General features: G+C 36.2%; 1 protein-coding gene across 10 annotated transcripts in view; it reads left to right on the top strand.

The window, feature by feature from the left end:
- The window catches only part of LOC114250492 (uncharacterized protein ZK1073.1), a 45,478-nt gene that overhangs the window by 28,344 nt on the left and 4,584 nt on the right, over positions 1-12,550 (top strand). For 7 of the 10 annotated variants that reach the window (XM_089736847.1, XM_089736846.1, XM_089736845.1 and 4 more), the window contains 4 exons: positions 6,200-6,250; positions 9,021-9,084; positions 10,368-10,485; positions 10,640-10,961. In XM_089736847.1, coding sequence (XP_089592973.1) covers positions 6,200-6,250; positions 9,021-9,084; positions 10,368-10,485; positions 10,640-10,961 — 555 coding nt within the window. The remainder of the gene's footprint in view (positions 1-6,199; positions 6,251-9,020; positions 9,085-10,367; positions 10,486-10,639; positions 10,962-12,550) is intronic. The other 3 variants (XM_089736849.1, XM_028184385.2, XM_089736842.1) reach the window with 1 other exon arrangement.

Raw genomic sequence — 12,550 nt, 5'->3', positions numbered from 1 at the left:
AATGTTATAAAAGGCACTGCTTAATTATCAATCGCGGCTGTTGATTTCTAAGCGACATAATAGGTATACCAACAAACTTTATGTTTTTTGAAGTGTATCTATGATTAAATAAATAAAAAATCGAACAGTATTCCCGAGTACAGTTAACTATCAGCAATGTGTAATAGATAATGAACAATTTAAAACAATAAAATTCTAAAATACGTAAGATTATTATCTTGAGGAATACCTTGAAATGAAAACTCTTAGCTGCTTCGTGGTAGAAATAGACAATAGTAGCACCAGCTCGATACGCCCTATTACAAGTTTTAACTCCATTACATTCGTTCGATGGACATTGACAAAAAAAATGACCCTAGGAATTGACCATGGTGTAGTCACACAGCTACGAATACAGGGAGATTTTAATTTTCTACTTCGCGGACGGTTCGAATTTTAAAACTTTTAAAATTTTAAAATACTTTAAAGAAATGTATACATATTCAAACAAGTTACACTAAACGTGTAAGAACTCATATTACGAAATTGATGTGAGCTGCACTTGAATTTATTTTACTAGCAGCATAATATTATATTTGGAGCGTTTAGTATTTCCACCGATCTATTCCTGTAACGTCTGCAATACATACTAAACTAGTTTTAAAGGCCAATAAAAGTTTCAACGCGTTCGTACTTTAGTGTAGTTCATTATAACCAGAAAAACAGTCACAGTTTAATTGCGATTGAATATATACTCAACGTGGACTAGTTTTGTTTGTTTGAATCGCAATGCATTGTTTTATATAAATTAACTAGCTGACCCGGCAGACTTCGTAGTGCCTCAATCGATAAATAAAAGACCTAAACTTTTGTATAAAATAAACTCAAAACAAACAAAAGGAATCCGTCCGACGGGGGACACATCAAAGGAAAAACAAAATTGTTATTTTTATTTAATTCCGAGCATTTTCATATTTATCTACATTTTAAACCTTTTCTGGACTTACACAAATAATTCAAGACCAAAATTAGCCAAATCGGTCCAGCCGTTCTCGAGTTTTAGCGAGACTAACAAACGGTAATTCATTTATATATATATATATATATATATAGATAGATAGATAGATAGAAGATAACGCTAATGATACCGAAAAATAGTCTCCTGTTTGTACTTACAATACACCACTTGCATACGGTGTCTTACCTTTAAGAATTTGTACATAACTAACTGAATTTCAGCAACGCTATATTGTGACTATTACTGTGTGTACGAAAAACATTAATTTGTTGAACTAATAGCGCCCTTGGTGAATTCATATTATGATGCTACTATGATAAAATCATTCCCGATCCTGCGGACAGAATGGAAAGCAGTCGACGTCGCCCAAAACACGTCATCTCGGATCCTCCCGATCCACTAACGGTGCTTTTAGGTACTTCAAGCACCGGTCACCGTTCTCGTCGAACCCGTCGCTTGCGACGAAGGGCTCGACGAGTAAATTAACTCTCAGACACAGCCCACTGAGTTTCTCGCCGGATCTTCTCAGTGGGTCGCGTTTCCGATCCAGTGGTAGATTCTGCGAAGTACGGCTCTTGCTAGGGTTCGTGTTAGCAACATCGTCAGGTTTCAGCCCCGTGAGCTCACCTACTAAAGTTAGGGTTACGCTGACATAGCCCCTAGGGCTATCAGCTAAGGTAGGAAAAAAAAAAAAAAAAAAAGATAAAAACTGTACCTGAAGTACTGACGAAACTATACAAAGGCTCAACTCAATAGCACAAACGATACATTACCGCATTTTATTGGTGGTAGAACCTCTTGTGAGTCCGTACGGGTAGGTACCACCACCCTACCTATTTCGCCGTGAAGCAGTAATGTGTTTCGGTTTGAAGGATGGAGTAGCCGTTGTAACTATACTGAATACTTGAGAGCTTAGAACTTATATCTCAAGGTGGGTGGCGCATTCACGTTGTAGATTTCTATGGGCTCCAGTAACCGCTTAACACCAGGTGGGCTGTGAGCACGTCCGACCAACTAAGCAATAAAAAAAATTCAAACTTTAGTTTAGTCTTAGTTTTATATAAATAACATTATGATATTTATTAACTTTATAAGCATATAAATTATAGGTCGCAGACAAAAAAAAAACACCAAAAAACAAAAACAAAAAAAGCATCTACTTTAGATTTGTAATATTGAAATCCTCTGTACATTTAGAAAATATTAGCTTAAAGAGACCTTAAGACGAGAATCTTAAGAAGATATCTTAAGACGACCTGTTTAAGGCGCTTTTACTTAAAATCAAAAAGTCAATTTGAAATTGTCAGTCACCCGCCCGTCATTAACTGCTGCACGGCATTACTTACTACCTTAAAAATATATATTCAAAGCCGAATTTTTTTCAAATCTGAATGCACTACTGCTTTGCGGCAGAAATTGGCAGGGTGGTGGTAGATATCTGTGTGGAATCCACCACCACTATTTTACTAGTATTGTCTCATAATGTTTATTTGTTTTAAAACTGATTTCTAATTTAGTATAACACTGTAAAATGTACTGAATTGTTTGCGCATATTTACCCTCTCCGTTTTCTAGAGAATTCTTTTGTTTTCAATAAGACGAATTTTAAACTTAACTCTTGTTTCAGTTGTTCTTTTTTTCTTATGAGTTTGTTTTAGTGACTACAGCTTATGTGTGTGTCTTTCAACAAACAGAGTAGTCGTAGTTGGTACGTTATTTTACATTAATATTTGGTCTGCATATATTATTTATGTTATAAATATATGGATGTTGTTATTCCATCGCAAAGGTCGTTCGATAAAAAGTTCGATAGGATCGAAGTCACTCACAAAATATTGGTATCTGGTACACGTTATGAAAGCCAATGTAGCCACACGGTCTTACGAAATCGTAGGCACATTGAAAATTTGAAAATAGTTTTTTATTGCTGTCAGACGAGCAGATAGCTTAACATCTACCAACCATCCGGAACTACCAATACCCTCCAGCGTGAACGTCAATTTTCATATATAAAAATACAACGAATGTTTCTTACAATTAAATCGCACATAATTTATCTAATTGCCTTGAAAATACAGTTGTTGAAACATTAGAAAAGGTTCATAGCTTTTAGGTTAGGTCATAGTACCTTAGACACATGACAGATGACGCGGTTCATTTTGATAAATTGCTGAATTACGTACAATTAGGGGTACTTAACGCAGAGCGTCCACAATTGACTAGTTTTTATTATTATTATACACAACAAAATTATGATTTACACAGTTAATCGAATTTAAGCTTATTATTATAATTTTTTTGTCAAACATTGCTTTGGATAATGCATTATATCATACCCGATCCTGTGGACCGAATGGTAAACAGTCGACGTCGCCCTAAACATGTTATCACGGTTCCTCCCGATCCATTAACGGTGCTTTTAGGTACCCTCAAGCACCGGTCACCGTCCTCGCCGAACCCGTCACTTGCGACGAAGGGCTCGACGAGTAAATTAACCCTTAGACACAGCCCACTGAGTTTCTCGCCGGATCTTATCAGTGGGTCGCGTTTCGGATCCGGTGGTAGATTCTGCGAAGCACTGCTCTTACAAGGGCCAGTGTTAGCAACACTCCCGGTTTGAGCCCCGTGAGCTCACCTACTAGTTCTGTGAAACTAGAATAACCCTTCGAGGTTACCAGAATAGGCAGAAAAAAAAAACAATGTAGTATTCAAATACGCTGCTCGATACACGTACGCATGTGCGCATACGTTTTCTTAGTTCTATTTCTGGTGCGCGGTGGTAAACACAATTGTGTACTAGGACGATGTTTGTTTATCAGCCGACTGCATCGGATAGCCTTGAGAGTACTTGTATTGCGTTTTAATTGGTCTGGATTGTGATTCAATTGTTTTATGCAAAAATCTAATCTAGAATAAAAAAAATGGTGCGTTTTAAGTTTAGCTGTATTTCAAACCAGTAATGAACGTCAATTAAGTTCTTTAAACGTTCTTCTATAAAATGTATGTAGGATCGCTAATGAAAAGAGTGTAGAACGGAGCGTTAAGATGTGAATGAGAGAAAAGGAAAAAAAGGGAAAAGAGAATGACAGACGGAGAATGACAGAGAAAAGGAAGATGGCGAAGATGGTTAAGGCGAGAAAAAGGTGTTAGATAATTTTTTATTACAATAAGAGCAAGTTTTGGAACAGTGGAAGTTTTATTTTATGCGGTGCGATCCTAACGCTGTACAAACCTTTTTCCAATATGTGATCGTAATTTGGAATCACATTTGAATGAATAAAAAAAAATGTGTGCAATTCACACGTGGTAAAAGTGAAACCTTCCAAAATTAAAATACAATTATCCTAAACGTCTTAAGTATATGTAAAATTTTGTCATTAGTAAATAATTGTAAGGTAGCGCCCTCTGTGAATTGATATTTTAATTTCACGTATAATCCTAAATTAAAATTCACTACAAGAGCTTTCATACACACGTTAGTATTAAAAAATCTCACAGATGGCGCTGTATTAAATAGTATGTATATTGCTGTCTCATTCTTTGCTGGCTTCATCCTACACATTTTGTATTTGTGTCGTTTTTTCCGTTGCATCCGGTTTGAAATCACAACGATTCTAAAGAAGTTTTAACTTCAAAAACAAAATTGTGAATGTCGGAATAGTCCAAGCATATCAAAGACATATAGTCATTTATAAGAGAGTCGGATCGAGCGATCGTCAAAAAGCCTATATTATTATTTGTTCATAGTATTTTCGCGCTACGCAAATGCGTAACGACAGACACTGTGGAAATGTTTAATATTTTTAACGGACACAATCCATTGAAAAAAAAGTGATAGTATGCTAAATTTTGTATTTCTGTATCTGATCTGTACTTAACTGCGCTGCACTGCGGTATAAATATACTTCAGTTTCGACATCGTCTACATTGCTCCATAGAAAAATGCAATATAATGAACTCATATTGTATTATAATATGAAGCACAAAGTATATTTTTATCCATTTAGTTAGTCCATTTAATGGTAGTAATCAATTTAATAATGACATAAAAATGGAGATGGAACAATAATTTAAACATATTTATTCACAATGCCAATGATAATAGCTGAATTAGAAATGAATAAGAAAATTACGTCGAACTTCTTAAACGTAATGCGCATTAATTGTTGATTTTCATAATATAAGTCATTACTGTACAAAAACACAAATTAATGTATGAAAAAAAATTAATATTGAGATCATTTAGTATGCGTTTCTCAATATTTTGATTCCTGCTCCTTTGCTACTGCTACCGACCAAGCGGTGTAATTTACATTTCCTTCAAACTGTTTTCTTAATATTACCATTCCAATAATTTACATTTCCTTTCAATTATTTTCTTAATATTACCATTGAAATTTCAAAAGCGTCACATAATGTTTACTTACATATGAAATTATTTTTCCAATTTTAAGCTACAATGAATCTTACGTTTTTGTTAATTAAATTATTTAATCTTACGTTTGAATCTTACTTTTTGCCGTTTGATATTTTTTGATTGAGTTTTTAGAATTGTCGATCAATTTGGGCATGATAATCTTGGTTTTGGATTTCATTGTTAAATGTTTACTTACACATATGAAATTATTTTTCCAATTTTAAGCTACAACGAATCTTACGTTTTTATTAATTAAATTATTTAATCTTACGTTTGATTCTTACTTTTTGCCGTTTGATATTATTTGATTGAGTTTTTAGAATTGTCGATCAATTTGGGCATGATAATCTTCGTTTTGGATTTCATTGTTAACTATAATTAAAAAGTGTAAACAAACATTTACCACCATCTCGAAAGATATTCCAGAGATTTGTAAATCGCATCTAAAAGTACCAAGTAATGTAAATATTTAAAGGTTCATTATTTTCAACAAATATAATATTCTAATTGTAGACGAATGAGATTGAAGGATGCATTGATTTCATAAAAAAATGTGAACTGTCTGTAGTAGATCTTTAAAGAATTATAGTGATATTTTTGAGATGTGATATTTAAATTATGAAAATAAAATAACAAATTTAGTAAGAAACAATTTAATAATTATGAGGAATAAATAATGGGAATTGGGTACGTGAGGTTTTTACTCGAAATACCTTAGGATTTCTTCATGCTATATGTCAAAGATTTTTTTGTTAATTTTAATAAGTTTCTTTGTATTGTTACAGAAATATGTGGTCAGCACCGACCGGAGTGGAGACATACATGTTCATGTACAAGTGAGTACATATCAAATTAAAATATATCCGTTTTACTTTCATAATCTAAATTGTACTCATTTTTAGGATCTCATTTATTCAACTTTATGAACTAAATTTTCCAAGAAAGTTTGTGGGCTGGATTCAGAAACATCTTAAGCTATTCAAGTATTAAATATCTCTTTGGTTGTCTTGATAAATTTAAACTTAACTAACGTAATATCAATTTGGACTTACATAAATTAATCAATAGAATATTAAGTAAAATTTATTTGCTCTGGTTTCAGTTCGCCTCCAAAATTAGTAGTAGTTAGATTTTACAAATAACTTCCTTATTTTTTAACAAATATAATTATATATTTTTTTACTTCAAATATAATTTAAGAAAGCTATTACTAATCATATTACATTCTTCGTATCGAAAATTTGCATTATAGAGAGTCGTAGCTAATCAATTCTGAAAAGAAAAAACCACAACGGCTTCCGACCCTTCTTTTTATTTTCTGTGCCTTCAAACGTAATAACATCTTTTGATCTTTGACATCCAATTCCTTCGTTCAGTTGTATTGACACCTGATATTTATGCTCTATACTAGTATAAGGTGATCTGTTATCAATATCAAGTTCAAAGGTGACAATTTTCTGAAAATGGCACGACTACGAATATGGTACGGTATTTTCTAAGTAATATTTTTGACAAAACCGCTTTTATAATTGTATTGGAATCAAATATTATAAATTAAGAAGAAAGTCAGTTGTGTAACTTTTTTAAATAATTTTCATAACATAAAGATAAAAACAATTTTTTTAATCGCCACTTCATGCCATTTTACCATGATAAAATAAGGCATCTAAGGTTATCTCCCAAGGTAAAAGAAAATTATTATTGAAAGTAATCTACCAACTTGACATTTCATTTCGCGCCACTAAATGCTCCGGGAAAGTGGTAATGGATGCCAATCTGGAAATGTCACCTCCATTGCTCTTTCGATTTACCTAAACAAACGTGGGTCGAAATGAGTCCATTATTTTTATTTTTTTGCTAGTAAACCCAAGCACGAATATTTTTATTACGAATATTTTATTAATTTTATACTTAGTTTATTCCAGTTTTATAATTGTATGAAAATAGTTTTCTCGGTACAATCTAGTATAAGCATTGAATTTATTTATGACAAGCGGCCTGCTCCGGCTACGCTCGGGTCTTTAACAAAAAATTCAACGATATTTGACGTTGTTTTATTTTTTAAATAAAAGAAAACTTATTGCGGCATAACTATAATAGTTAGACATATGCTATCGCGAAACTTTTTGTAATTAATAATGTGTTCTACGAAGTTGTAGTACATTATTCTATGTTATACGGGAATAGTTTAGCTTCCAAACAGTGAAAGAATTATTCAAATCGGTTCAGTAGTTTCGGAGCCTATTCAATACAAACAAACAAACAAATCTTTCCTCTTTATAATATTAGTATAGACAATTTTTTTAAAACTTGCTTATATTATAATGTATAAATTGTAATCATTTTGCTGCCCAGGGAATGTCCAAGGTATGTCAACTCTTTTAATTATGATAAATTACGTTATTTCTAATTAAATTTAACATGAGTAGTCTTTCTTTTACTTCGAATTGAAGTGTTATGATAGCTTATTTAATTTGGTTGATTTGCGTTGCAGTTTATTTTATACTCAAGATAGTCGAAAAAGTTAATATTTAAATACACGCATATTTTCTTGTAATTTTATTTACGTTTTTTATACCAATTGTAGGCTCCCAATAGATTCTGTTGGTAGTTTTAGGCACCTTGCTTTCAATTTGAAATTTATTTTGTTATGACTAAAGTGCCAAATACCGTCAATATTTTTGTTTTTTTTCTTAAAGTCTGTCTCTCGGAGGAGTTTAGCATTCAGGTTTTTTTTTGGGATGCTTATTTGCGTAGACCGGTAAATGAAATCACAGCACACCTGACGTTAATTACTTACCGTAGTTTGGTAGATATTAAAGTGTCTATGCCGCTATCCACCTCGGCTTAAGTCTCAATTTTAAGGATAACGGCTGTGCCAACCCTTGTAACTGGTACGCACGACTGCTTCGCCACAGAAACACGCTGGGTGGTGATATCATCAGCAACAATAATATAGTTTTGTTTGCTACTACTATTATTACTATCTGCATTCACGTTTTGTCGAAACGATTTCTTTTTTTTTATATTGGTTTTAAAAGTGAATCTTTTTCTTTTACTATTCGACGCTTAAAAGCAGCACCTACCTATTTTTCACTGGCACATTTGGGCAGATAGCTTAACGTTCTAGGATCTCAGAGTCGTGAATGTCACAGATAGAAAAGGTAGTAAGTACCTTGAGACCCGAAGTCAATTTCTCGAAATGAAATAACGGGTAACAAATACAAAGTAGCCAGATTAATCTTCAAACTGGTGGATTGATAGTTTAAATCAGTAATTACACCGGTTGTTCTCACAGACTTCATAGTTTTATTTTTTTTATTGCTTGGATGGGTGGACGAGCTCGCAACCCACCTGATGTTAAGTGGTTACTGGAACCCATTGACATCTACGACGTAAATGCGCCACCCACCTTGAGTTATAAGTTCTAAGGTCTCAAGTATAGTTACAACGGCTGCCCACCCTTCAAACCGAAACACATTACTGTTTCACGGTAGAAATAGGCAGGGTGGTGATACCTACCCGTGCAGACACAGAAGAACCACCAGTCATAACATGTCGTCATATAAGACAAAACAATTGGATGATAGATATGTTTGTTATCAGGGGGATCTGACTCAGCAGGATAAAAGATGTGTCTTCCTGACCGTTCACGACTTAGGCACCAACCGTAAGTAATTATACATTTTTTTAGATATCATTAAGGAATAATGAAAGTAATGCTACAAAGTAATGAATTTTACTGATGTTCTCTGCGAGCACGCATTGTAAGACAATTCATAATCAGCTGATGCGTGATACAATGCGTCCGCTAGCTGCGTGCGCTTTTCATTGCGTTGTAGCATCGTCAATCCACTTTTCATTCTTCTTATGAACCCAAAAAATCAATGGATTGTTATCATTTTTGTCTATAAAAGACAAATGGAAAATTTACAGATTATATTTAATAGGCGCCTCAATATTTTTCTTCTAAATTCGTTTCTGACTAAAAAATCTCTTTACCGATATTGTATTGGAATAGCATAGCTCTTGTTATTTTTTTATTTATTTACAGTAACCAAAAGTTTCATACTTGTTACGAAATTGAACAACAAATATACAACCCCTTAGATATTTAATTATTAACCAATGTTCCAAAATTGTACGATTGTTAATAGCAATGACATTAAAGTGCAAGACAAATGCAAAATATCTGATTATAATACTAAAAGTAGTGCCACCTTATGTGTACACCAACACCACTAGGTTTGAAATGGTGTGATTCATTATACAATGCAATAATTTACGTGGTTTCAATAAAGTGGGTCGTGTGTGCTACGAAGTCATCACCAAAAGGATAAGACCACCAGTGTATTTAAACTAACTAATCTGCACTCTAACGATGCAACTATGCTGGTGTTCAAATCTCGCGACAAATATCATATCTATACATATAAATAAAATTGGAGTGTCTGTTTGTAATATTGAAATAACTGCATTTTACCATAATAATATGCATATGAATATATATACAGTACATACAACAAAATATCATTTTTTACAATTTTTGTCTGTCTGTCTGTCCGTTTGTTCCGACTGATTTCTGGAATGGCTGGACCGATTTTGACGAGACTTTCACTTATAGGTAGCTGATGATATAAGGAGTAACTTAGGCTACTTTTTTTAGACTAACTTCGCCCCGCGGTTCCACAATAACCGCGGGTAACATCGCGGGGCTCAGCTAGTTTTCTAATGAAATACGTAAATATGTGTTACACATGTACACATATTAGTTCCATAATGAAGAGACACCGTGTAATAAAAAACAAATCTTCAAAAAAATATTGCGTAATTAATGGAGGTACAATTTAGACATTAAAACGTGGTTTCAATTTCAAAACTAAAAATTCACTCTATGTAATTATCAAATATATAAAAAATTGGTAGAAAATTTACTTGACATTTTTTTTGTAGATTCATCAATGGTGGACTTCGTGAACAGTCCAGCTATGTCAGAGATCAAGGAGAGGTCCTGCTTCATCCACATCGATGTGCCAGGCCACGAAGAAAACTCTCCGGATTTACCTGATTCGTAAGCTATACACACATCTTCAAATAGGCACAACCCTATTTGAGTGTACTCTGAATAATAAATACCCTTATATCCTGAATAATACTCGTCTAATATGCGAAAGATAGAAACTGAATGTGCCATAATGGTCGAGCTTACCATTTTTTGTTAACAGGTATCAATTCCCTTCACTCCAGACTCTGGGTGAGGACTTGGTAACGGTACTGGATTTCCTCCACATTCGCTATGCAGTGGGTATAGGCGAGGGCGCCGGTGCCAATATTCTGGCTCGATGTGGGCTCGCCCATCCTCGCCGTCTTCTCGGATTGGTCCTCGTCAACTGTACCGCATCCACTTCTTCTGTAGCTGATGCCTTCAGAAGCAGGTTCTCAAGATGGAGGGGAGCAGATATCTCTCAGTCCGAAGAGGACTTCCTGATTTACCATAAGTTTGGACATGTGAGTTTTGTGCCAGGACATCTTGATTATCGCTATCAGGTATTTCAATGTGTTTTTTTTCGATTGACAATTTACTAAAATTGGTGGCGGTGATCAAGGTGATATCGGACATCTACTAACACTTTTTTTTTTTTTTTTTTTCGGGGGGAAATCCTCATGGACTACCTCTGCCTGGGGAAAAGCGGAGGGGCGTGCCGGACTCCTACCGGCTAAAACCACCCCGGTGTCCACCCACACGTGCGCGCAGGGCCGCGGGAATCCAAATTTTTCCGCAGCCCCACACCAGTGCTGGCCCGGTCTGTCCAGGCCTCGTCTCCTGCACGGGGTAGTGAGACGTTCAGCTACTCCGTGCATCGCCTCAGAGGCACGCGCCGACACCCGCACGCGCCTCCGTCTCAGGTCCATCGAATAGGGGGCGAGGGCTTTCCCAAGTCCCTCGCCCCTGGACCTATTCATGGGGGGCGGAAAAGGGCCTTATCCGCCCTTGTCCTACGCCCGGTGCGCCTTCTGCGGCCGGGGAAGGGAGTCGAGATCTCCCTCTCCCGTTCTGCAGTTTCCTTCTGCGACATCACGTCCTCGCAGAAGGACACCACCGCGTCCCACGACTCTGCGCTGCCGACCATCCTCCGCACTACGGCCGGCAGCGACAGATCGGTTGCTACTTCATTTGTGAGGACACAGCGCTGCTCCTCCCAAGCTACACACTCGGCGAGCGTGTGTTGCGCCGTGTCCTCCCCGCAGTGGACGCAGTGGTGGCACCGAGCGTCCGGCTCCCTGTCTATGCGGCACAGGTACTTGCCGAAGCAACCGTGCCCCGACAGCACCTGTGTCACCCTAAACGACAGGGATCCGTGCCTTCTCCCGAGCCAGTCGTCGAGTACTGGCCGGATCGCCTCGACGGTTGCGAGGCCGGCGGTAGGGCGCAGAAGCCTTTGCCGCCATTCCGCCACCAAGGCCAGACGGAGCTCCTCTCGGCGCAGACATCTACTAACACTGTTGCAACCGTTGTACCTGAATCTGGTACAAGGTAGGCTGTTCATACTATATGAAACCTTGAACTCATAGTGTAAGGTGGGTGACAGCAGATGAATTGTGGTCAGCAATAGATTCCGGTGACGGTTTGACAATATATAAGCCGTGAATACATGTGCCTATTCATACTAATCGATAATATTTTAAATGTCCAAGTATTTGTTATTTGTTTGCTTGTGTATTTGTTACAACAAATACATTAGGTCAAGAAAGCGATAAGGCTACTTTTATTCTGCAAAACATCTTATTCCCATGGGAAACTACACTGACACTTTTTCGTAACCACGCGGGCGAAGCCGCGGGTAACAACTAATGTATCATAAATAATTATATGTTGCAACTCGCAAGTAACAGAAGTGAAAGCATCAGAATTATATATATTTTTATATTGCTTAGATGGGTGGACGAGGTTCACAGCCCACCTGGTGTTAAGTGGTTACTGGAGCCCCACCCTTCAAACCGAAACGCATTACTGCTTCACGGCAGTAATAGGCATGGTGGTGGTACCCATCCGCGCGGACTCACAAGAGGTCCTACCACCAGTAATTACGCAAATTATAATTTTGCGGGTTTCATTTTTATTACACGATGTTATT

The sequence above is a fragment of the Bombyx mandarina genome, chromosome 22 (assembly GCF_030267445.1).
Source record: "Bombyx mandarina strain Sakado chromosome 22, ASM3026744v2".
Taxonomy (NCBI): Eukaryota; Metazoa; Arthropoda; class Insecta; order Lepidoptera; family Bombycidae; genus Bombyx; species Bombyx mandarina.
Note: the sequence above shows the minus strand (reverse complement) of the source record. Positions and strands in the feature narration are given on the sequence as shown.